Consider the following 23,881-nt stretch of genomic DNA (forward strand, 5'->3'; position numbering starts at 1 on the left):
ACCATAATGAGAGACAATGATGGTCACTGGATAATACTAAAGGGATTGATCCAACAAGAGGATATAACCATGACAAACATATATGTACCCAAAACAGAATCACTTAAATTTATTTTAAAATGTCTAGTGGAGTTCAAGGGAGAGATCGACAGCATTACAGTCACAGAAGAACACTTAATCACCCCACTCTCTTCATTGAATAGGTCTTCCAGACAAAAAATCAAGAGGGAAACAGTGATCCTAAATAACACACTAGCCTGGCCTAAATGGCTCAGCAATTGAGCATCAACCTGTGATCCAGGAGGCAGCTGTTCAATTCCCGATCACGCACATGCTCATATTGCAGGCTTGATCCCCAATAGTAGTAGTACAGGAAGTAGCCGATCAATGACTCTCATCATTGATGTTTCTATCTCTTTCTTCCTCTCCTTTCCTCTCTCCGAAATAAAAAAAAAGATATATTGATATATTTTGGGGGGGGAAAAAAATAAATGACACACTAGTTCAGATGGATTTAATTAACATTTATAGAACATTCCACCATAAAGCTACAAAATATACATTCTTCTCAAGTGCACATGGGACATTCTCAAAGATCGACCACATGTCTGGACACAAAAGAGTCCCTACAAGTTCAAGAAGATCAAAATCATATCAAGCATCGTCTCAGATCACAATGGCATGAAATTAGAAATAAAATACAACAAAAACATTCAAATGCATGGAGGCTAAATAGTATGTTATTAAACAATGAATGGGTTACCAATAAGATCAAGAAAGAAATCAAAAACTTCCTGGAAACAAATGAAAATGAACACACAACCCCAAATTTATGGGACACAATGAAAGCAGTCTTAAGAGGGAAGTTCATAGCACTACAAGTCTACCTCAAAAAGCAAGAAAAACTTTTAGTAAACTATCTAACTCTACAACTTAAAGAATTAGAAAGCTCCCCTGTGAAGCCTTCCAGACCACGGCTTTTGTGTGCTGTGGTTTTTTGGTTTTTTTTTATTACAGCTTCAATTTCATCAGTTGTTATTAGCCTATTCAGGTTTTCTGATTCTTCCTGATTCAGTGTTACATGATCTCACTCATGTGGAATCTAAGAAACAAAATAGACTGAGGAACAAAATACATGCATTGACATAGACTCATGGAACAGACTGATGAATCTCAGTGGGAAGGGAGGGGAGGGGAAATGGGTGGGGAGAGATTAATCAAAGAACTTATATGCATAACCCATGGACACAGACAATAGTGTGTTGAAGGCCTGGTGGGGGGGGATGTAGGGTGGAGGAGATTAATGGGGGAAAAAAGGGACATCTGTAACACTTTCAACAATAAAGATAAATTTAAAAAAACATTCTGGTATTGGCAAGTGAGTAACAGATTTTCAATGTTAAGGTAAGAAAATTGTTAAATTAAGTATATTCATAATGTTCCTTCACCCAAGTACCATGATATACCTCCCAGGTACTATAAATAATATCAACAACCCTTTTCTAAGCAGAACCTATTATATGTGTAATATTAACAATAATCAAATTGTTATTAAATAAAATTCAATTTTTAAATAAAACGCGCTAATGAATAATCATGTGTGGTTCCTTCTGTTATATACATTGAAAGAGTGTCTCATAGCTGGGTCTAGACAACTACTAAGTAGGATTTTGCAACCCTGGCTGCAAAAGATCAACTTGGGAAAGTGTAAACAGTACTCATGCCAGGGTTCCACTCTCAAATTCTTATCCAATGAGTCCAAGAAAGGTTCAAATGTGGATTTTTATTTTCTACAGAGACATCACAATTTGAATGGAATCATTAGGTGGAACAAGAAATTAGCAGCTGTCAGGTTGCTGCCAAATCTGTAAAGTTCACAATCTTTGCTGCTTCTTTCAACCATTTAGGAGCTTGTGAAAACTGTCAGGACCAGGTTGATCCTAGACTAATTAAATCAAAACCTTTGGGGGAGGAATTTAGGCATCAGCTTTAAAATATCTGTAGCCAAGATCCAGAGGCAGGCTTTAAATGGCTCTACTATTAGAGATTCCACAAGAATTGGAATAGCAGGCGTTTATATCTTTGGTTCTTATGGAAAATGATCAGTCAAAACATTTCTCTAAACTTCTGCTGAGACTCATTGCTTCAGTTCTATTAGTTATCAGTCTTCACCTAGGGTTTGTGAAAGGACACTGCTTGCCTAAAGGTATTGGCCATTTCAATACCTATCATCTAAGAATGTATCCCATACGTAAGAAATCTCTTACAAATAATACATCAGGATTCTGTTGTGGCCAAGTTGCAAAGCACTATTATCTCAGCATTGACCTAAATTAGGCCTCTGGTAGGGAAATTTGAGACTATAACTTACTGCATGCTTGTGCAATTAAAGGACAGAATTGTCTATCTGATGAAATAGGCAGTAATGAATGGAAGAAGTTTCCTTCTAAACAGATATTGCTATACACATGGCCCTGATTAATGAACTTGCTAACAGTTCACTCTATGCTAGTTTTCACTGTTTAAAAGAAACATTACATATACTTACATCTTAAAGAGAAATAGAGACCTATCATACAAAAAAATGAAAAAAAAACACACACAACTTCAAAAAAGCAACCTAACTCTACACCTAAAGAAGTAGAAAAAAAAGAACAAACACACACCAAGGTAAGTAGAAGGAAATAAAAATCAGAGAGAAAATAAACAAAAGAGAAACATAAACAAACAAAAAACAGTAGAAAAGATCAGTGAAACCAAGAGCTGGTTCTTTGAAATTACAAACAAAATTGATAAACATCAGACAGATTCATCAAGAAAAAAAGACTGAGGACCCAAATAAATAAAATAAAAAATGACAGAGAAGTGACAACTAACACCACAGTAACACAACAGATTATAAAACTATGCTACAAAGGTTAAAGACAAAGAGAGAATCTTAAAAGCAGCAAGAGAAAAGCAGTTAGTTACCTACAAGTGAGCTCCGATAAGACTGTCAGTTGATTTCTCAATAGAAACTTTGCAGGCCATTAGGGATTGGCAAGAAATAGTCAAAGTGATGAAAAGGAAGGACTTACAGCCAAGATTATTTTACCCAGTAGGAGGTGTGCAGGAGGCAGCCAATTGATTTTTGTCTCACATGGATGTTTCTCTGTCTCACTTCCCCTCTCTCTAAAAATCAATTAAAAAATTTTTTTAAAAAAGAGATTTCCCACAAACAAAAGTATAAGACAACATAGCTTCACCCATGAATTTTATTAAACATTCAAAGAAAAATTAAGACCTAACCTTCTCAAAATCTTCCAAAAAAAATGAAAAACAGGGAAAGCTCCCAATTTCATTTCACTAGGCCAGCATTACCTGGATACCAAAACCAGTCAAAGACACCACAAAATAAACCTTATAGGCCAAAATCCCTGATGAACATAGATGCAAGAATACTCAACAAATATGACCAAACTGAATTCAGCAATACATTAAAAAGATCACAAACCACAATCAAGTTGTATTTAGTCCGGAAATTCAAGGAGTTCAATGTCTACAAATTAATGTGATATACCAATTAAACAAAATGAAGGCTAAAAAATCACATTATCATATCTATAAATGCAGAAAAAGCATTTGACAAAATCCAACATCCATTTATGATTAGAAACTCTCAGCAAAGTAAAAGAAAAATGTAGAGGGATAGAGGGAACAGACCTCAACTTAATAAAGAACCATATATGACAAACCTACAGCTACCATTATACTCAACTGTGAAAATCTGAAAGATTTTTTTTTTAAGATCAAGAAAAAGGCCCAGCTGGGCATGGCTCAGCAGTTGAGTATCAACCTAGGATCCAGGAGATTGGGGTTCGATTCCCAGTCAGGGCATATGCCCGGGTTGTGGGCTGCAGCCAATCAATGACTTTCTCATCATTGATATTTCTACCTCTCTCTCTCCCTCTCCCTTCTTCTCTCTGAAATCAATAAAGATATATTAAAAACAAAACCAAAAAAAAAACCAAGAAACAAGGGTGTCCACTTCCACCACTTTTATTCAACATAGTATTGGAAGTACCAGACACAGCAATTAGACAAGAAGAGGAAATAAAAGGCATTCAAATTGCAAAGAAGTAAAACTGTCAGTATTTGCAGATGATATGATTCCATATATAAAGAACCCTAAAGAGTCCCTCAAAAATCTATAAGAATTAATAAATGAATTTGGTAAAATACCAGGATGAAAAATTGATATTCAGAAATCAGATGCAAATTTATACACCAAAAATGAACTATCAGAAAGGGAAATTAAGAGAACAATCCTATTTACAATTGCATCAAAAAGAATAAAATACCTAGGAATAAATTTAACCAAGGAGGGAAAAGACATATACTTGGAAAACTCTAAGTCATTGAAAAAAAAAACTGAAGAAATACAAATAATTTCAAAAATATACCATGCTCATAGATTAGAAGAATTAACATAATTAAAATGTCCATACTATGCAGAGCAATCTACAGATTCAATACACTCGTTCTAAAAATACTGGTGATATTTTTCACAGAACTAGAAGAAATATTCCTAAAGGTTATAAGGAACCACAAATAACACCAAATAGAAACAACAATCTTAAGAAAGAAGAACAAAGTGGGAGGAATCATGCTGCCTGATATCAAACTATACTACAAGGCCACAGTAATCAAAACAGCATGGTACTGGCATAAAAACAGACATAGATCAATGGAACAGAACAGAATCCAGAAATTAGCCCACACCAATATGGTCAATTAGTCTATGAAAAAGAGGCCAGATATACAATGTGGTAAAGATAGTCTCTTCAATAAATGGTGTTGGGAAAACTGGAAAGATATATGCAAAAAAGGAATCTAGACAACTTTCTTTCACCCCATTGTTATTTTGTAAAAATCTCAAAATTTGTTAATAACTAAAATGTGAAACTTAAACCATACACTCTTAGAAGAAAACATAGGCAGTAAAGTCTTTGACATTGTTCTTAGCAATATTTTTTGAAGATATCTCCTGGAACTAATACAACAAAAGCAAAAGTAAACAAGTGGGACTACATTAAGTGAAAAAGCTTTTGCACCGTAAAGTAAACCATCAACAAAATGCCAACCTACTGAATGGAAGAAGATATTTGCAAATTATATATCCAATAAAGGGTTAATATCCAAAACATATAAAGAATTCATTCAACTCAACATAAAAAAAATTTTTGATTAAAGAAGGGCAGTGATCAAGAATAGTTATTTCTCCAGAAGACACACAGATATAGCCAAGAGGTATGCGAAAAGATGCTCAACATTACCAGTCATCAGGGAAATTGAAATCAAACCACAATGAGATATCACCTCACACCTGTCAGAATGGCTACCATCAATAAATCAACAAACAAGTGCTGGTGAGGATGTAGAGAAAAGGAGACTTCCATGCACTGTTGGTGGGCTTGGAAATTGATGTAGCCATTATGAAAACAGTAAGGAAGTTCCTCAAAAATTAAAAATAGAACTACCAGCCCTACCAGTTTGGCTCAGTGGTCAGAGTGTCAGCCTGTGGACTAAATGGTCCTGGGTTTGATTCCGGCCAAGGTGACGTATCTCAGTTGCAGGCTCAGCCCATTCTGGGTGTGTGTGGGAGGCAACCAGTCAGTGTGTCTCTCATACATCACATTGATGTTTCTCTCTCTCTACCCCCCCCCCTCCACTCTGAAAAGCAAAGTAAAAACATCCTCTGGTGAGGATTAAGAAAAAAAGCAAAACTACCATATGACCCAGCAATTCCAATTGTGGATATTTATCTGAAAGAGTTCAAAACACTAATTTGGAGAGATATATGCACCCCTACGTTCACTGCAGCATTATTTACAAGAGCCAAGATATGGAAGCAACCTAAATGTCTATCAATAGGTGAATGAATAAAGAAGATGTGGTATATATATACACAATGGAATATTGCTCAGCCATAAAAAAGAGTGAACCCCTTGCCATTTGCTGCAACAAGGATGGATCTAGTGGGTATTATGCTAAGTGAATCAGCTGGACAGATAAAGACAAATACCATCTGATTTCACTAATAGAATCTAAAAAAACAACAAAATATATGAACAAACAAAAGAGAAAAAACTCACTGATAAAGAGAACAAGTGAAAAGAGCCATATAAGACGGTTTTGGGTGATGGGTGAAAAAGGTGAAACTGATTAAGAAGGGGGTATAAAGTACAGCACAGGAAATATAGTCAATAATATTGTAATAATTTTGTATGGTATCTGATGGGTATTAATTTAGGTGATTGTTTCATATGCTATATAAATGTATAATCAGTATGCTGTATACCTGAAACTAATACAAAATTGTATGCCAACAATAATTGAGAAATACATTTTTTTTAAAAGAAGGAATCCTGGATGAACTTTGAGGGTTTTATGCTAAGTGACATAAGTCAGATGGTGACAGACAAATACCGTATGATCTCACATACAAAATCTTAAAAAAAAACCTTACACCTAAAATTAATACAGTATTATATGTCACTTATATCTCAAAATAAAAAGAGATGGGCAAATAATTTGAAAATACTTTTCTCTGAAGAAGATATATAAATGGCTAATAGTTACATGAAAAAAATGCTCTGTATCGCTAATCATCAGTTAAATGAAAATCAGAACAACAATGTGATACTTCTTCCCTCCCACCCATTTTGATGGTTATTACAAAACAAATAAGCAAACAAGCAAAATTCCAAAAATAAGTGTTGGTGAGGAAATTGAGAAATTGTACCCATTGTGCACTGCTTGTAGGAATGTAAAATTGAACAGCCACTATGAAAAACAGTAAAACAGATCCTCAAAAAATTAAAAATAGAATTACCATATAACCCAGCAATTGCACTTCTGGGTATACTACTCAGAGAATTGAAAGCCAAGACTCACATAGTATTTGTATAAGCATGTCCATACTGGCATTATTCTCAATAGCCAAAAGTGGAGGCAACACAAGTGTCCACCAACAGATAAATTGATAAATAATGTCATATAAACATAATGTAATGTTACTCAGACTTAAAAAGGAAGGAATCTGTGACACATGCTACAACATGGATGAACTTTATGCTGAGTAAAATAAGCCAGTCACAACAGGACAAATATTGTATGATTCCACTTATTATAAGGTAACTACAATAGCCAAATTTAGAGAGACAGTAAGTGGAACGGTGGCTGCCAGAGACAGATGCAATGAGTTACTGTTTACTCAGTACAGTTTGTTTTGTAAGATTAAAAATTTTCTGAGGATGGTTGTACAAAAATGCGAATGTACTTCATGCCTCTAAACTGTACACTTAAAAATGGCTAAAATAATACATTTTATGTTAAGTATATTTTACCAATTTTTTTTTTTTAAATGGGGAAAAACAAAATCTTACGAGTGACTCAGAGAATACATTTGAAGATTCAATATTGAAAAAACTTCTTGAAGGTCCCCACCCTAAGTCATTCCTTTTCTATCCCCTCTGCCTCTCATTATTTCCATTTTCATCAGATTGGTGGACATTCTCAGTTTAGTTAAGTTCACCTTCTATTTGACTCAAGGCTGTACTCAAAGACACTGCAGAGATTCTTTCAGTGGGATAATAAAAGCTTACATAGAAACTTGGCCTTTTAAATTCTGCACTTGTGCTGTAGCAATAATGGGAATAGAATTGGTCTGAAGGGCTTTGAAAGAAAATTTACCTGCTGTGACTAGAAATAAGTTGTACAAAATTGTTTTAGGAAAAACAATAACAAAAACCAAACTCATAGAAACAGAGAACAGGATGGGGGAAATGGACAAAGGTGGTCAAAGGGTACAAATTTACAGTTATGAGAATATAATGTATGGCCTGTTATGACACTGTTCTGGCAGAGGAACTATAGATGCTTACTCAGTGTTGCCTGGTGGGAATAGAAGCTGAGGTTCCCACTTGGCTTCCACTGACACTCATGCTGGGGAGGGCCTCCACAGTGCTGTTGCATGGGAGTGGGGACTAGTGCTATGCCGATAGCACCCTAGCAGGGGTAAGCAGAAGTACTTCATTACTTCTCCCAATGATACCACAGTGTGGCCTCACTAATGCTTGGTGGTGGTGAAAGTCCTGATTCTACACTAGTCCTCCTCTGATACTATCCAACTGGGGAGAGGGAGAAATACTTTATCATTGCTGAGTAGAGGTGAAAGTTCATGGTCTCTACATGATCTGTACAGAACAATGCCAGGAGGAGAATATCTAGTGTGGATAAAAATCCCAGCTCCCCACCTGACCACCTCTGTGACACCACCATGGACGGGAGGATGTGGGGATGTTTGGATGCTTTGTTACAGCTTGGCGAGGGTAGAAATCTAGGCTACTTACTTGGACTTTGCTGGCTGGGTGGGGCCACAATTTATTTATGTAGTTTTTGACTAAAGGTGAGCAGTTATGGTCTAAGTTTTCTGTCCTGGTAGGCTATCCCTTTCCTGATCCCTTGGCAAGATAAAACAGGCTCCTCCTAATGCATTTTCCCCCTTGTATCCTTGATGTTTCTGGGTTGTCAGGTTTTTCACCTCCAAGTCTGGGATATATGAAGTAAAAAGAAAACTCATGGAATACACCATAGTGTTGTTCCTTCAGTCCTCTGGACCCTAATCAGTCTCCCTTTTTTTCTCCACTGTTCATACTAGCTTAATATTTGTTTTATAATATCCAAGGGTTTTAGTTTTACTTAGTGGAGGAACAGGATAAAATATGTCTATTATATATTCCCCTTGATCTGGTTTTCATTTCTCAAAGAAATATAGGAGAATTTTTGGCATTATAATTATCAAGAAGCACTTGTAAATAGCATCACTTCACTGAGGAATTCTCACTTGGAATATCCAAAACTAAGAAGAATAATGGTGGCAACAAAAATGCCTATCACTGTTGACATCACTGAAAATGGTGAAGTAGGGATTTCTAAAACTCCACCTCTTCACTAAAGCAATGATTAAGCAGGCAAAAACAGTAATAATTAACTATTTTGAAAGTTCAGAACCTAATAAAAAACGTAAAACAATCAGGGAAGTGCTTAATGTACAATAGAGCTGATATATATATTTTTAAAATATATCTTTATTGATTTCAGAGAGAGGAAAAGAGAGAGAGAAAGAGAGAAAGATCAATGATGAGAAAGTCATTGATCGGCTGCCTCCTGCACGCCCCCCACTGGGGATCGAGCCCGCAACCAGGGCATGTGCCCTGACCGGGAATCGAACCCCAATCACCTGGATCCTAGGTCGATGTTCAACTGCTGAGCCAAGCCCGGCCAGGCTAATATATTTTTGATAAGAGTGTGACAATATTTTGACTTACCTGTCAGGCAGCCTTCAGTCCCCAACTTAGCAGCAGCTTTGGGGATGGCAGTTTACATTAACAATGTGACTTTCTGGTGCCAGAAAGGGCATTACAGATGTTTTTATCAAAATACTGTGGTTGTGTATTTTTACCTCTCTGGTATCCCCTGAAGGATGGGCCCAGGGTCTTGTTTTGTCCAACTCAGAACTTCATCAGGGCTGGAGTGGCCTTCCAGACAATATTGAAAGAATTTAAAGGCAAATGTACTACACTTAGCCAACTGAGGCAAGAGATAATAGATGGGGCAAGCAGCTGACATATTGAAAAGTCTGGGAAGAAAGTTTTGGGAAGATGATACATGGGAAAATAAGGACACTAAAATACTCCTGTATATACCTGGGTAGGTAGAAGGCCAGGTACATGCCACAGGATATGCACATGCTAAAAAAGACATGAAAAGACCCTAACCTTTCATGTGTGGCTTGACTTTTAGGCTCTACACTGCAGGAAGTGAAGGCAAGGGGAGAGTTATAAATAGCCTGTATAAGCATCGAAGGTGTACAACAACACAGAGCCAATCTGTAAAAACAGAAAATTATTTTTATTTTTTGGCATTTAAAGAAATCTCTGTCAAATCACTAGCTGACCACTTAACTAATGGAAGGAGAATTCAGTCACTACACATGTTAAAGAATACAGTCTTGACAAAAATAGTTTAGAAAAGTCACTAATCAAACTACAACAACCCACAAGCAGCAACAAACCTTAAAAAGAGGGGACCTGATTTCCAGAATTAACATTTTATAATATTCAAACTGTCCTCTTTTCAACTAAATACTTTAAACTAGTTGTCTTAAATATACTCACAGAACTAAAGAAAACCAGGAAAATGAAATTTCACCAAGTGACGAGTATCAATAAAGAGATAAATTATTAAAAGTAACAAAATAGAAATTCTTGAGATAAAAAGTACAATCAGTGAAATGAAAGACCCACTAGAGGGATACAACAACAGATTAGAGCAAGCAGAAGAATGAACTAACTGGAAGATAGGTCTATTCAGATTGCCTACTCTAAGGGGTAGAAAGAAAAAACAATGATGAAAAGTGAAGTTAGTCTAAAGGACCTGTGGGAAACTATCAAGCATCCCAACACACACATAATGTTAGTCCTAGAAGGATAGAAAGAGGCAGAAAGAATATTCAAAGACATAGGTGAGAAGCATCTTAAATTTGATGAAATATATGAATCTAAATATCTAAGAAGCTCAAGAAACTCCAAGTAGGATGAATTAAAAGAGATTCACAGTGAGATATATTATAATCAAACATCAAAAGACAGAGAATCTTGAAAGCAACAAGACAGAATCTACTCATCACATACAAAGGGACCCTCAATAAGATTAATAGCTCATTTCTCATTGGAAATCACCATAGCAATAATGCAGTGGGATTACATATTTAAAGGGCTAAAAGGAAAAATAAACTGGTCAGCCAAGAATTATATATCTGGCAGAACTATCCTTCAAAGACAAAGGAGAAATTAAGACATTCCCAAATAAACAGGGACTAAAGAAGTTAATCATTAGTACCCTTGCTCTACAAGAAAAAACTTGAAAGAAATCTTTAGGCTGAAATTAAAAGACACTATACAGTAATTCTAAGCCATACAAAGACATAAAGAATACCAATAAAGGTAACTAATTAGATATACAAGCCAGCAATATTGTATTTTTGATTTGTAATTCCTCTTTTATTCCTTAAAATTTTTCAGAAAAAAATTACAAGTCTTTGTTAATGGGCACACAATGTGTAAGATGTAATTTGTGAAAACAATAATATAAAGAAGAGAATGGAGCTGTATAAGAGAATAAGATATATAAGATTTTATATACAATTGAAGCAAAATTGTTATTGATACTAGACAGTTATGAGTTTAAGATGTTAATTACAATCACTAGGGTGACAAATAAGAAAATAACTAATAAATATACAAAAAAAGAAAGAGAAGGGAATTAAAATGGTAAACCTAAAATACTGATTTAACATAAAAGAAAATAGTAATGGAGAAATTAAGGAACAAAAAACATATACATAGAAAATAAGTAGCAAAGTGGCACAAATCCTTTCCTATCAGGAATTATTTTAAATGTAAATAGACTAAATTGTCCAATTAAAAGGCAGAAGTTTGTGAAATGGGTTTAAAAAAATCATGATCTAAAACACGGTCTAAGTATATGCTGTCTTCAAGATTCTCACTTTAGATTCAAAGCGAAAAAGGTTAATGGATAGAAAAAGATATCCCATACAAACGGTAACCAAAACAGAGCTGGTATGGCTACACTAATGAAGATAAAACAGACTAAGTCAAAAATTGTTACAAGGGACAAAGAAGGACATTATGTATTTATAAAAGGGTTAAGGCATCAAGAATATATAAGTATAAACACATATGTACCTTACAATAAATCTCAAAATATGTATGAAGCAAAAATTGATGGAGTCAAAGGGAAAAACAGACAGTTGATGAAACTGAAGGGAAAAAGATAGTTTTATAGTAATAGCTGGAGACTTCAATATTCTACTTTTTATAATGAATAGAAAAATAAGATGAAAGATTAAAAAAAAGAAAATAAAGGACTTGAATAATATTATATGTCAATTTGAACTAGCAGACCTACTAGAACACTACACCTCAAAACAGCGGAATACACATTCTTCTGAAATAATACACATAATTTACAAAACAGGTATCATTCTCAAAGATATGACTTATGTTAGGTCTTAAAACAAGTTGTAATAAATTTAAAAAGAATAAAATCATGCCAAGTATATTCTCTGGCCAAAGTGGAATAAAATTAGAAATCAATTATAATTACAAAAGGAAAATAACAGAATTCACAAACGTGTAAAAATTAACACACACTTAAACACCAATTGATCAAAGAAATCATAATGGAATTTAAAAAATACTCTGGGAAGTTGTAGAGAGGGCAATTTTGCAAGAAAATAAAAAGCACCCAAATTAGAAAGAAAGAAGTAAAAGAATCTCTATTTAGAAATGACATGATCTTATATATACAAAATCCTAAGGAATACACAAAATAAACTATTAGAGCTAATAAACATATTCAACCATCTTGTACTCCATTCACTTGAAGTCAGTGAACACAACAACCTCTATTTATGGTTTTTTTGGAAAAGTACAGCAAACAATAGCAACACTTTCTATTTCTCTTTCTTTCTCTATGTTGGGGAAAAGGCTGGGAAAGAGGAAGAAGTTACAAGGAAAGACTAAGAGGAATAAAGCAAGCTACATCCTGACTGGTTGTATTACTACAAATCAACTATTATTTCTAGTTTATTTCCCTATTCAAGTAATAGCAAATCACTGAAAATCAAAAGAAGGGTGGTCCTGTTTTTAGGGGCAGCAAGGAATGGGTGATGTGGGGAGAGTGTCCTGTTCCACAGCCAGGCTTATGGAGATGATGGTAGCTATACAAGGAGAGGCAAAGCAGCTGAGGCCTTGGGGCCTGCTGCAAGAAAGGAGGGGGCAGCATAGGAACTTACTGAATGTTGTAGGGCACAGTACTAGGATTGAGCACCCCATACATAGTGAAGCCTTTATAGAGAGGGTTCCTGAAGTCTGGTTTCCTCTGAACCAAGAACGGCCACACAGAATGGGTTTTCTCATAGATTCTGTCAAAAAAGAAAAACAAGTCAAAAAATTAAAAATAGCAAGCAAGTAATCTCAATAGTCCTGTTGAACATGATAATCAGACAAATTTTACTAATAAGTAACCCAACTCAAGAGAGATGGATAGGATATGATAGAAGGAAAATGGTAATAAGGGGCTAATGAGCACTGATTGAATAATGAACTTTCTAGACTTCGATTTATCCATTTTTTTTAACTCCTTATAATTTATCCATGTTTAAAATGAATAAGAGGTTAGAGAGTTCCACATTGGAGAGCTTCTGCTGTGGAGTAGCTATGTGATCTTAGGAATGACCCTAGGTTTCTCTGGGCCTGTCTTCTCATTCATATAAGGTGTCCTCTAAGGTCTCTTCCAAATCTAGGAGTCTATGAACTGATCACCTTTTAAAAAATCTGGAGTCATTTTTGAAATTCTGGTAAGTTAACAGACAGCCTAGAAGGTGAATTTCTGGATCTTCTATATTTCATCTTATTTCAAGCTAGCTTCTCCTCCTCTCAGAAGGAATAAAACCGTGAAAGACAATTCGTAATTTATATTAGCAAATATTTGTGAATTATACTATGTGAGCAGCTAAAGACTGTGATATTTATATTGTAAGACTAACTCTTTTTTTAAAAAATATATCTTTATTGATTTCAGAGAGAGGAAAGGAGAGGGAGAGAGAGAGACAGAAACATCAATGATGAGAGAGTCATTGATCGAGCCCACAACCCGGGCATGTGCCCTGACCGGGAATAGAACCCCGATCGCCTAGGATCCTAGGTCAACGCTCAACCACTGAGCCACGCCTGGCCAGGCTGTAAGACTAACTCTTATACCTTAGTTGAGACCATGAGACCTTGCTCACCAAGCAAGTAAGCCCCTTAGTTAACACTTGAGAAAGCATGGAATCCACTGATCCCCAATGAGAACTGCTGTGTAACCATGCACAGGAAGGTCATTTGCACACACTGTTTCAAGGAAGAGAACAAAGCAGAGTGGTATGGATGGTAGGACCTAAAATTGTAAAATTAGTAATGAGAAAACCAGACAAAAATTAATTTGCTAAAGGTCACATAGCTAGAAGGTAACAGCCAAAATTTGGACCCAGGTTTCTCTGGTTCTAGAGTCCATGCTTTTCCTTTTATGAATGAATGATACTTCTGCTTGTTTTAAGTAATAACTATTTTAATATGTGCTAAAATGTTCAACTTTTGTACTTTTACATGGAGATTCAGATTTGTGTGAGGAATGGGTGTAGGATATATTAGCCTAATTTTAAGAAGATGGAAAAAAGAATATGGACCCTGACCAGTGTGGCTCAGTTGGTTGCAGCATCGCCCCATACACCAAAAGTTGGTGGGTTCAATTCCTGGTCAGGGCACATACCCAGGTTGTGGGTTCAATCTCAGATTGGGGTGTGTGTAGGAGGGAACTGGTAGATGTTTTTCTCTCACATTGATGTTTCTCTTTCTCTCCTTTCCACTCTCTAAGGTCAATTAAAAAAAAGAATATGGAAAAGATCTTGAGTTTTAATGCCTAGACAGAATTAATGTGTCTAAAAGCATTTTGGAAAAGGCTAAGAAAGGTCTGGTTGCAAAAGAGAAACATGCATAGAAGTTACTAAGTAAGTACAAATGTTAAAGCACCAAGATCCATCACTGTTCTCTGTATTGACAAGAAAACCTAATCACAAAGAGGTGAAATCATCCAGGATACTTCAGAGGTACTTGAGAACTTAATTTAACCAACAGTTAAATTAACTTAACCAATAGCTGTGAAACAAAAATGGGTAGTGAGATAGCTACTTCCCTATTTGTTTCTTTGTCTCTAAAACAAGACGACTACTGCTCACAGAAACTCTGTATTGTCAAACTCAAAAAGTACTTATGCTTTGGATATTGTGGGAATGTTAGAGTTCAAGTTCAGTGCAAATTCTATGACTTACAGGAGCTGGAAAGATAACATTAGAAGTGGGCTGATAATAAATATTAGGGAGTAGTGAGAACTGTAGCCAACAAGAGTGGGTTTTCCTCATCCAAGTTAAGCAGCTGATATTCAGCTCTGAGTATTAGCATGAGAAAATGCAGGTCCAATGTTGCCACAACTCTTGATTTTTCAGGAGAATATCTTCACACAATGGCATTTCTTTTTAGGACAAAATCCTAAAATAACTGGATTTTTATGTGAATTATCCTGATATTTAAATGTTAGCAACTAATTCACAGTTTAAAATATATTCCACAGACTAAACAAAATATGCTTATTGAGCTAGATTTGGCTTATAAGCTGCCATTTTGTGATCTTTGATACAAGTGATGAAGGTCTACTCATGCATGCATAGCAAATGATTCGTTACAAAGTTATTGCACATCCATTGTTTTATTGGTTACTCATGATTTCTCTGAAAAGTAGGTATCATTATCCTTATTTTACAGATGAGGAATCTGAGGTTCTGAGGAATCCCCATGCAAAAACTGAGTGCTTTGCGCTTCAAAAGCTCTTTCTATCATTGTCATCTCCTCCCCTTTCCTGAACTGCTGTCCCAAATTCAGGGTGGTTGGCATATTCCTTTTGTAGTGTTCTCTCACAAACTGAATTCACCTCAAATCTTCCCGATCCTTCTGGCAGTTTCCAAGGAAGTTCCCAAATTGGCAGGAAAAAACATGGTCATGGATCTCCAGCAGGAAGATTTCATTAAACTCAAAGGCACAAGGAAATTGTTCCATTAATTGCCAGATACAGTCTAGGAACTGGGTGAAGATAGGGGATACTTCTTTAGAGTCCCCATCCAGATGGCCACACCTGAAAGATGCCAAATAAAGGTAAAAAAGACAGTGGTTAACATCAGGGATTACACTGTTTAGAATAGGCTATAATGAGGTCACATTTTGTCTTTGTTGGTGTTGGCAAAGAAACACTTGAAGCCAAAATGCTACCCAGAATCTCAAAGCTTGTTAAACTCAACAGACTTCTTAACTTCACTATCATCCAGATTGTAAGGCCTTTGGTCATCTAATCTATTTCCTCTTACACCATTTATATAATAGAACTTTCTCCAATGATAGAAATGTCCCATATCTATGTTGTCTAATATGGCAGTCACTAACTAATTAAGCACTTGAAATGTGGTTAGTGTGATTGGGGAACTGAATTTTTAATTGTAGTATTAATTTTAATTAATTTTAATTTAAACAGCCACATTTAACTCTATGTGAGCAAGGACGACACCTATGTTGTTTACTGTACAGTTCTTGATACAAAATAGGTATTTAATAAACACTTATTAAATGAATGAACAAACCCCATCCTAAAACTGTTTAATGTTTCCTCTCTCATGATGCCCTCTTTACCAACTCTAATATCTACTATAAATCCTATTCCACTGGAAACAAACATGACTCCTCAACTTCTACATTGTATGTTCTACCTTCTGATTTAATTAAAATATGCCTCACTAAGGACACACCTCTTCCTGCAGCCCAAATCAAATGGAGGATGCTCATTATTCTACTCTCCACATGCCATAATCCTAAAACAGGGCAAATGTGGGATTAGCTTTCTCCATGCTCCTACCACTGTTTTCTCCTACTCCTTTCTACTCTTCAAAAGACTTCCATTATTGGTCACGCTGTTTAGCTTACATTGCCTTCCTCACTGTTGTCTTCTACCAATTTTTGGAATTGGCTATAATGAGGTCACTATTTTCTGAAGAATCTGACTCCTGTCTTAAGTCTTATCTTTAGGGTCCACGCAGATAACCTACACTGGCTTAGCAGGTTCCTTACCTCACTCAAATCAAATTATATTAACTGAAGTTTTCCTCTACTCCACTATCAGCCTCCCATATCCATGGCCACAGGATGGTTCTTGAAGTTACCTAGAGGTTCATACCCCACTTTGAAACTTCAATCTCAATATCCTACTCTGACCACAATATATTTCCAAATGCTGCTGATATTACTTCCTTCAATCCTCATCTCTGGACCTCTCAATCTGCCAGATTCCTAGTGGCTTCCCTTTCTTCCTTATCTAGCCTATACTTTATGGTCTTCTCCATCAACTAATCTCTCCCCATTTTCTTCAGATTTCTGGTCTTTCTTGTCATTATTCTGATTCAAAATAGAGGACCTTAAAAAGCTATGTTCTGCGCGCTAAAATCTGGACTGATGAAGGCTATTTGAGAATATAATAAAATCATGCAAACTGATGCCATGTAAAATAATGTCTCCTGTGACATCAGAGAAATGGTGGCATGAGAGATCCCCTTCACCTATCTCCTTGAAATTTCAACAATTTAAACAGCTATAATGTGACAAAGGATTCTCTGCTCAACATAAAGGCATGCCTGAGGGATCTGCACATTGAAACATCTGAAGGTGGGCAACTGGGAACAAACGGGGGAGGTAAGGAGAAGGGCTAAGATGAGCCATAGATGTAGGCTTGTAGCCAGAAGCTCGTGGCAAGGCTCAGCCCAGAGACAGGAGGAATTGGATGGTGGCTGGCAATCCTTTCAGCTGGGATGAGCAGAGAGATTCAGTAGGTATTCCTACAAGAGTGAGCAGTACAAGCTGCAGCTGAACCGAGAGACCTGGGAAGGACACAGCACAGGGCTGTTGCCATCATTGTTGGGTAGTCACCATGTACACAGAGAAACAAAGCTATGGAGCTCTGCCACTACACAGACTCCCAGAGCTTCCCTGCCTTTGCCCTTGGTGTTGGACTGTGGAGCACATTATCAGCAAACCCAAGAACTGGTACTACAGAATCACTATTTTCCAAGAACAAAGGATGCATGCCATGACTGGTCTCAGGTCAGGGCGGGGGGGAGGGAGGGGGTGACCCTGCAGAGCTCCAAGTATGCCATTACTGGGAGGGGAAAACAAAAAAGGTGGCCAGGCTCCCACAGCCAACCCAACCCCCACTCATCATGGCTACAATGATGGCAGCCAGAGACTATGGGGGTGAGCACTGGGGTTTGAGAGAGCTAAAAACTTGTGATTCAATACTGCCTACAGAAAAATAATAATTTTTGCATTAATATGCTAGAGCAGTGCCACTCATACATAGATGACTAGACAGAGAAGAAATTCACCAAATACCCTGAATTACTATGATAGCCAGGTGGCTCAAAAAGAAAACAAAAAATCACCAGAAAGCAAACTTAAATAAATGGAAATAAGTAATATAAATAACCAAAAAATCAATACTGCAGTTCTGAAAATACTCGATGAGATGTGAGAAAATACAGGCAATTTAATGCACTCAGAAAACAAATTAATGAGCAAAATGAAGACTTTACTAAAGACACTGAAACTATTAAAAAAAAATGGAAATCTTGGAGTTGAAGAACTCAATAAAATAGACCAGGAATGAACTAGCGAGCATACGAAATATAGCTGACCACATGGAGGAAAGAATTAGTGACATAGGAGATAGAAATCTAGAACTGATATAGAAGAAATAAGAAAGAGATTTGAGTGTAAAAAAATGAAAACACTATACAAAAACTGACTCCATCATAAAGGGCAATATAACAACAAGAGGCATACCAGAAGAAGAAGAGAGGGAAAAGGGAATCGAGAGCCTGTTTAAACAAATAGGTGATGAAAACCTCCAAAACCTATGGAAAGAGCTAGATCCTCAAAACCAAGAAAAAAACTAGAATACCTAGTTACCTCAGTCCAAAGAGGCTTTCTCCAAGGCACAATGTTTTAAAACTGTCATAAATTAATGACAAAAGCAGTTCCACTTTTAATTTTTTTGAGGAACCTCCATACTGTTTTCCATAGTGGCTGCATGAGTGATCATCAATAGATGAGTGGATAAAAATCTGTCAGGGGAGAGGGAAGATGGCGGCACTCTAACAAGAAGCAGAGCGCCCTTGTACCCCACCATGGACTGGATTTACCACTAAAGTACTCCACAACCAACTTAGAAAAACAAGAGAAAAATACCTGAGCGGACATATTTTGAGTAAGGAGTACTGAAGAAACATCATAGAGTCTGGTGAGGGGGGTCTGTAGAAAGGGGGAGTCCCCCTGAAGCCAGTGCTGGGCTCCGTGGCCCGAGGGTTAGAGGCTGCAAAGCTCCCTCCCCTTGGGAGTGTGGACTGGCATCCAAAAGTTGGGATCTCAAACCCAGAGTAGAGGAGAAGGGAGGTAGAGCCCATACAGGGCAGGCAGAGGGAGCCAGGAGAACACTGTGCTTGCGAGGTGGGGACCAGGCCTTTCCAGTGAAACATTGTGCCTAATGGTGGAAGACAGGACAGGACGCTTTCACCCCTCATACTGACCATGGGAAAGGCTGTCCCACAGTGTGTGGCTTCCCAATACAAAGGGGCAAGAAGGCTTCACTAAGCAGCCACCTACAGGGACCCTCTGCTTTGCTGTAAGGCATTGTGCAGAACCCCATAAAGCATTTGAACTGTGTGGCACAGGGAAGGGGAAAAGAGCCCTCTCACTGCAAGAGACAGACCGGAGATGCCGATGGGATGGATTGAGTCTCCAGCTGCCAGAGCTGCCAGTGGGGTGGATGGGGATGGGGATTCCAGCCACCAGAGAGAGACTGGAGCAACCAGTGGGGTGGATCGGGTCTTCAGCTGCTGGAGCAGCCTGTGCTGCGAATCTGGGATTTCTGACCCACAGTGAGGGGAGCCTGGATAACATGCAAGGAGCTGCCTCAGTTTTACTGAGATCAGCTGTGCAGGGGAGTGGTGTGGGACTGACTTTGTGACCATTCCTGCTTGGTACCAAGCAGCGGGGATGACGGGGCCTTGCAGGGTACATTCTGTGCCTGTGTTGCTTTGTGCCTTTTTGAGTTTTTTATTACTGTGGTGTCCACTTTCCTGGCTTGCACTGGGGAGACAGATCAGTGAAAGCTGGGGTTTGGTCTACATAGTGGAGAGTTTGAAATAAGGACCCCGTAAGATCAGCAAACAGATGCAGGAAAGAAGGGATGGTGCACGCTTACCTCTCCTGCAGACTAGGAGCACCATTCACAACAGGAAAGGGGTTGGTTTAGCTCACTGAAACCCCAGATATCCCCTGCAGGGCACAATCCTGAGGGGGAAGGGAGAACAGCTCACAGAAGGACAATATAGGACTCTCCGGGATTATTGTTTGGGAACTAGAAGAAAAGCTTAAAACCCCTTCTAGGGGCTGGGCAGGCAAAGTGCTCACAGGAGTCTCTTTTAATCAAATCCACTGAGCCCAGGACACTGAAACTGCCAATACAGAAAAGGCAACAGGCTGAAGTCAATCTGAAACTGCAGCAGGCCATTGTATGGGGAACTAGAATTGGAGGATAGCGTAGACACTGAGGAGTTGACTTTGAAGCAGAGAGTAACTTCTCCACAATGAGTGCCTGACAGTGAAACCTCTAAGTAAGGGGAGCAATAGCCAGAGCTACAGTAGCTTCTCTGTACCTAAACAGTCTCTTCAGAAGACTCTGGAGTAAGTTCAGGCAACCACAAGGGGAGGCAAAATAGCTGACAAGTGGAGGTGGCCCACAGAGAGCATCAGACTAGCCAACTACATAAGGACATCAGAGCCAAACCTAAACAGCTCCTAACATTGGCTGATACACAGTACCTCCCAGAACCAAAATATGTATACAAAACAGTGAGCCTCAGACAACGTAAGTTGTCCAGACAAACCTCATCTGATTGACTTTGTTGTTTTTCGAAAAAAGAGAAAAACTTTTCAAATTTTTTAATTCTTTTAAATTTTTAAATTAATTTTTTGAAATTTGCTTTGCTATGCTGTATTTTTGTTTGCTTGTTTTTGCTTTGTTTTGCTGTCCTATTATCAAGATTATCATGATATTCTCTGCTTAATTGCTGGGATATTATCATTATAACCAACAAGTTTACTGCTTTTCTCTAATGTTTCCCCCACATGTCTTATTGGATTCCTTCCCTGCCTTGCCTTATCTCTCTCTCTTCCCTGTTCCAATGGCATTACTTTTTCTTTTCTTTTTTTCTCGTTCTATCTTTTCTTTTTCTCCCTTTTTAGTCTCTGTCTTCCTCTCTTGTTTGTTTGTTTGCTTCTCTTTCTCACTTTATTTTTATTTTTTTATTTTTCAACTATTTTCCTAGTCCTACGATCTACCCATAATTTTTTGATCGTCCTTCTTTCAGAATCTTTTCTATGCCCCTTTTACATCCCAGTAGCTACTCTATTTTTTACTTTTCATTATATTTTATTGTTACTATTTTTTATTTCTCTTTACTATTAGCAATAATATCCTTTGCTCTTTCTCATTCTCTCTCTTTTTGTTTTTGTTTCCTTGTTTGTTTGTTGCGTTTTTTTTGCTTGTTTTTTGCTTTAGCATTTGTGTTCTCGCTTAGCTCTCCCAATTCTACTTGCACTTGGGATGTTTTCATTGTGATTATCAGGACATTTTGTAAGATACTGCTTGTTTTCTGGTAGTTTGTTTGTGTTTTGTTTTGCCTTACCAGCACCTGCACAACAGCTCACATGACGTGGTTGGAGCTGAGAAACACAGTTAGCCAACCTCAGAGGAGAATCATCCCAAGAACAGGTCAACAACAATCTAGAACCGATCACAACAGGAAAGCCCAAAGAACCCACAAAAGGGACACCCACAAAAAGGACAAGTCTAGAGAAAAGAGCTCAGAAGTATAAGGAAAACATACCTCTGAGCTTCATTGGACAAAAATTTCAAAATCACACCCCACAAGACTGGGAGACAGCAAATATATCTATTATACAGACACAAACACTAAGAGTCACTAAAAAGAGGAGACAAAGAAATAACTACCAAACTAAAGAAAAACAAAAATCACCACAAAAATATCCTTGATGAGATGGAGTTAAGCAAGTTATCAGATATAGAGTTCAGGGTAATGGTTATAAAGATGCTCAAGGAAATTAATAAGAACAATAAGACACTTAATGGAAAGGTCAAGGAGCTTAGTGAAAACAAGAAAAAAAAGCTAGATATTAAAAATAAGAACCAAGTAGAAATGAAGACTACTGTACCTGATATTAAAAACATGAAGGCAGGAATTAAAAGCAGACTCAATGAAGCAGAGGATAAAATAAGTGACTTAGACGACAAGGTAGAAAAAAACACTCAGAGCAGCAAAAAGAAAAAAACATTTAATAAGCATGAGGAAAGTCTAAGGGAACTTTGGGACAATGTGTACCCGAACAACAATTGCATCATAGGATTATCAGAGGGGGAGAAAAGTGAGCAAGGATTAGAGAACTTGTTGGAGGAAATAATGACAGAAAACTTCCCTATGATGGTGAAGGAGAAAGCCACACAAGTTCTGGAAGCACAGAGGGTTCCAAACAAGAGGACCCCAAAGAGATCCATTCCAAGATGCATTATAATTAAATGGCAAATGTTAAGGACAAAGAGAGAATATTAATGGCTGCAAGAGAGAGACAAGCAGTGACCTATAAGGAGATACTCAAAAACTGACAGCACGTTTCTCAACAGGAACACTTCAGGCCAGAAGGGAGTGGCATGAAGTTCTCAAAGTAATGAAAAGCAAGAAGCTGAAACCATGACTACTTTATCCAGCAAGGATATTATTTAACATTGAAGGTGAAATAAAGAGCTTCGCAGACAAAAGAAGGCTATAAGAGTTCAGTACCACCAAACTAGCATTGCAAGAAATGATAAAAGGACTGCTTTAAGAAAAAGAAAGAACATCAGCAAAAAGGGGGAAAATGGAATTAAATAGGTATATATAAATAGTAACCTTAAACATAAATGGAATAAATGCTTCAAACAAAAGACAGAGGGTAGCTGAATGGATAATAACACAGGACCCATACAAATCTTGTCTACAAGTGACCCACCTGAGAGCAAGAGATTCACACAGGCTGAAAGCGAATGGATGAAAAAAATATTACATGAAAATGGAAACAAAAAAAAAGTTGGAATAGCAATACTTATTTCTGACAAAACAGACTTCAAAACAAAGATCATAAGAAGACACAAAGAAGGTCACAACATAATAGTAAAGGGATCAATAATACAGGAGGAAATAACCCTTATAAATATATATGCACCCAATATAGGAACGCCTAAATATATAAAAAATTTCTTGGTGGACTTTAAGGGGGAGATTAACCACAACACAATCATAGTGGAGAACTTTAACACCCCACTGTCAGCATTGAACAGATCATCAAGACAAAAAAATCAAAGGGAAACAGAGACCTTAAATGACAGACTAGATCTAATGGATTTAATTGACATTTACAGAACATTTCATCCCAAAGCAGCAGAATACACATTCTTCTCAAGTACACAAAGAACATTCTCAAAAACAGACCACATGTTAGGGCACAAAGCAAGTATCTACAAGTTGAAGAACAATGAAATCATATCAAGCATCTGTTTGGATCACAATGCCATGAAACTAGAAATCAATCACTATAAAAAACCTCAAACCTCAAAAATATTCAAACACATGGAGACAAAATAGCATGTTATTAAACAATGAATGGGTTACAACTGAGATAAAGGAGAAATCAAACACCTCCTGGAAAAAAACCAAAAATGAATAGACAACAACCGAAAATCTATGGGACACAGCAAAAGAACTACTGAGAGGAAAGTACACAGCAGTACAGGCATACATCAAGAAACAAGATAAAGCTGTACTAAACCATCTAATACAACAACTAAAAGAACTAGAACGAGAACAGCAAGAAAAGCGCCGAGGAAGTAGAGGAAGGAAAGATCAGAAAAGAAATTAATGACTTAGAGACTAAAAAAACAATACAAAACATCAATGAAACCAAGAGCTGCTTCTTTGAAAAGATAAATAAGATTGATGAATCTTTAG

At 37.1% G+C, this 23,881-nt stretch overlaps 1 protein-coding gene across 3 annotated transcripts in view; it reads right to left on the reverse strand.

Moving 5' to 3' along the window:
• The window catches only part of MTMR8 (myotubularin related protein 8), a 158,326-nt gene that overhangs the window by 35,136 nt on the left and 99,309 nt on the right, over positions 1–23,881 (reverse strand). For all 3 annotated transcript variants that reach the window (XM_081125442.1, XM_081125443.1, XM_081125444.1), the window contains exons 11-12: positions 15,655–15,855; positions 12,923–13,051 (exon numbers count right to left, since the gene is read on the reverse strand). In XM_081125442.1, the coding sequence (XP_080981568.1) occupies positions 12,923–13,051; positions 15,655–15,855 (330 nt within the window). The remainder of the gene's footprint in view (positions 1–12,922; positions 13,052–15,654; positions 15,856–23,881) is intronic.

The sequence above is a fragment of the Miniopterus schreibersii genome, assembly GCF_964146895.1.
Source record: "Miniopterus schreibersii genome assembly, chromosome: X".
In the NCBI taxonomy this organism is placed as follows: Eukaryota; Metazoa; Chordata; class Mammalia; order Chiroptera; family Miniopteridae; genus Miniopterus; species Miniopterus schreibersii.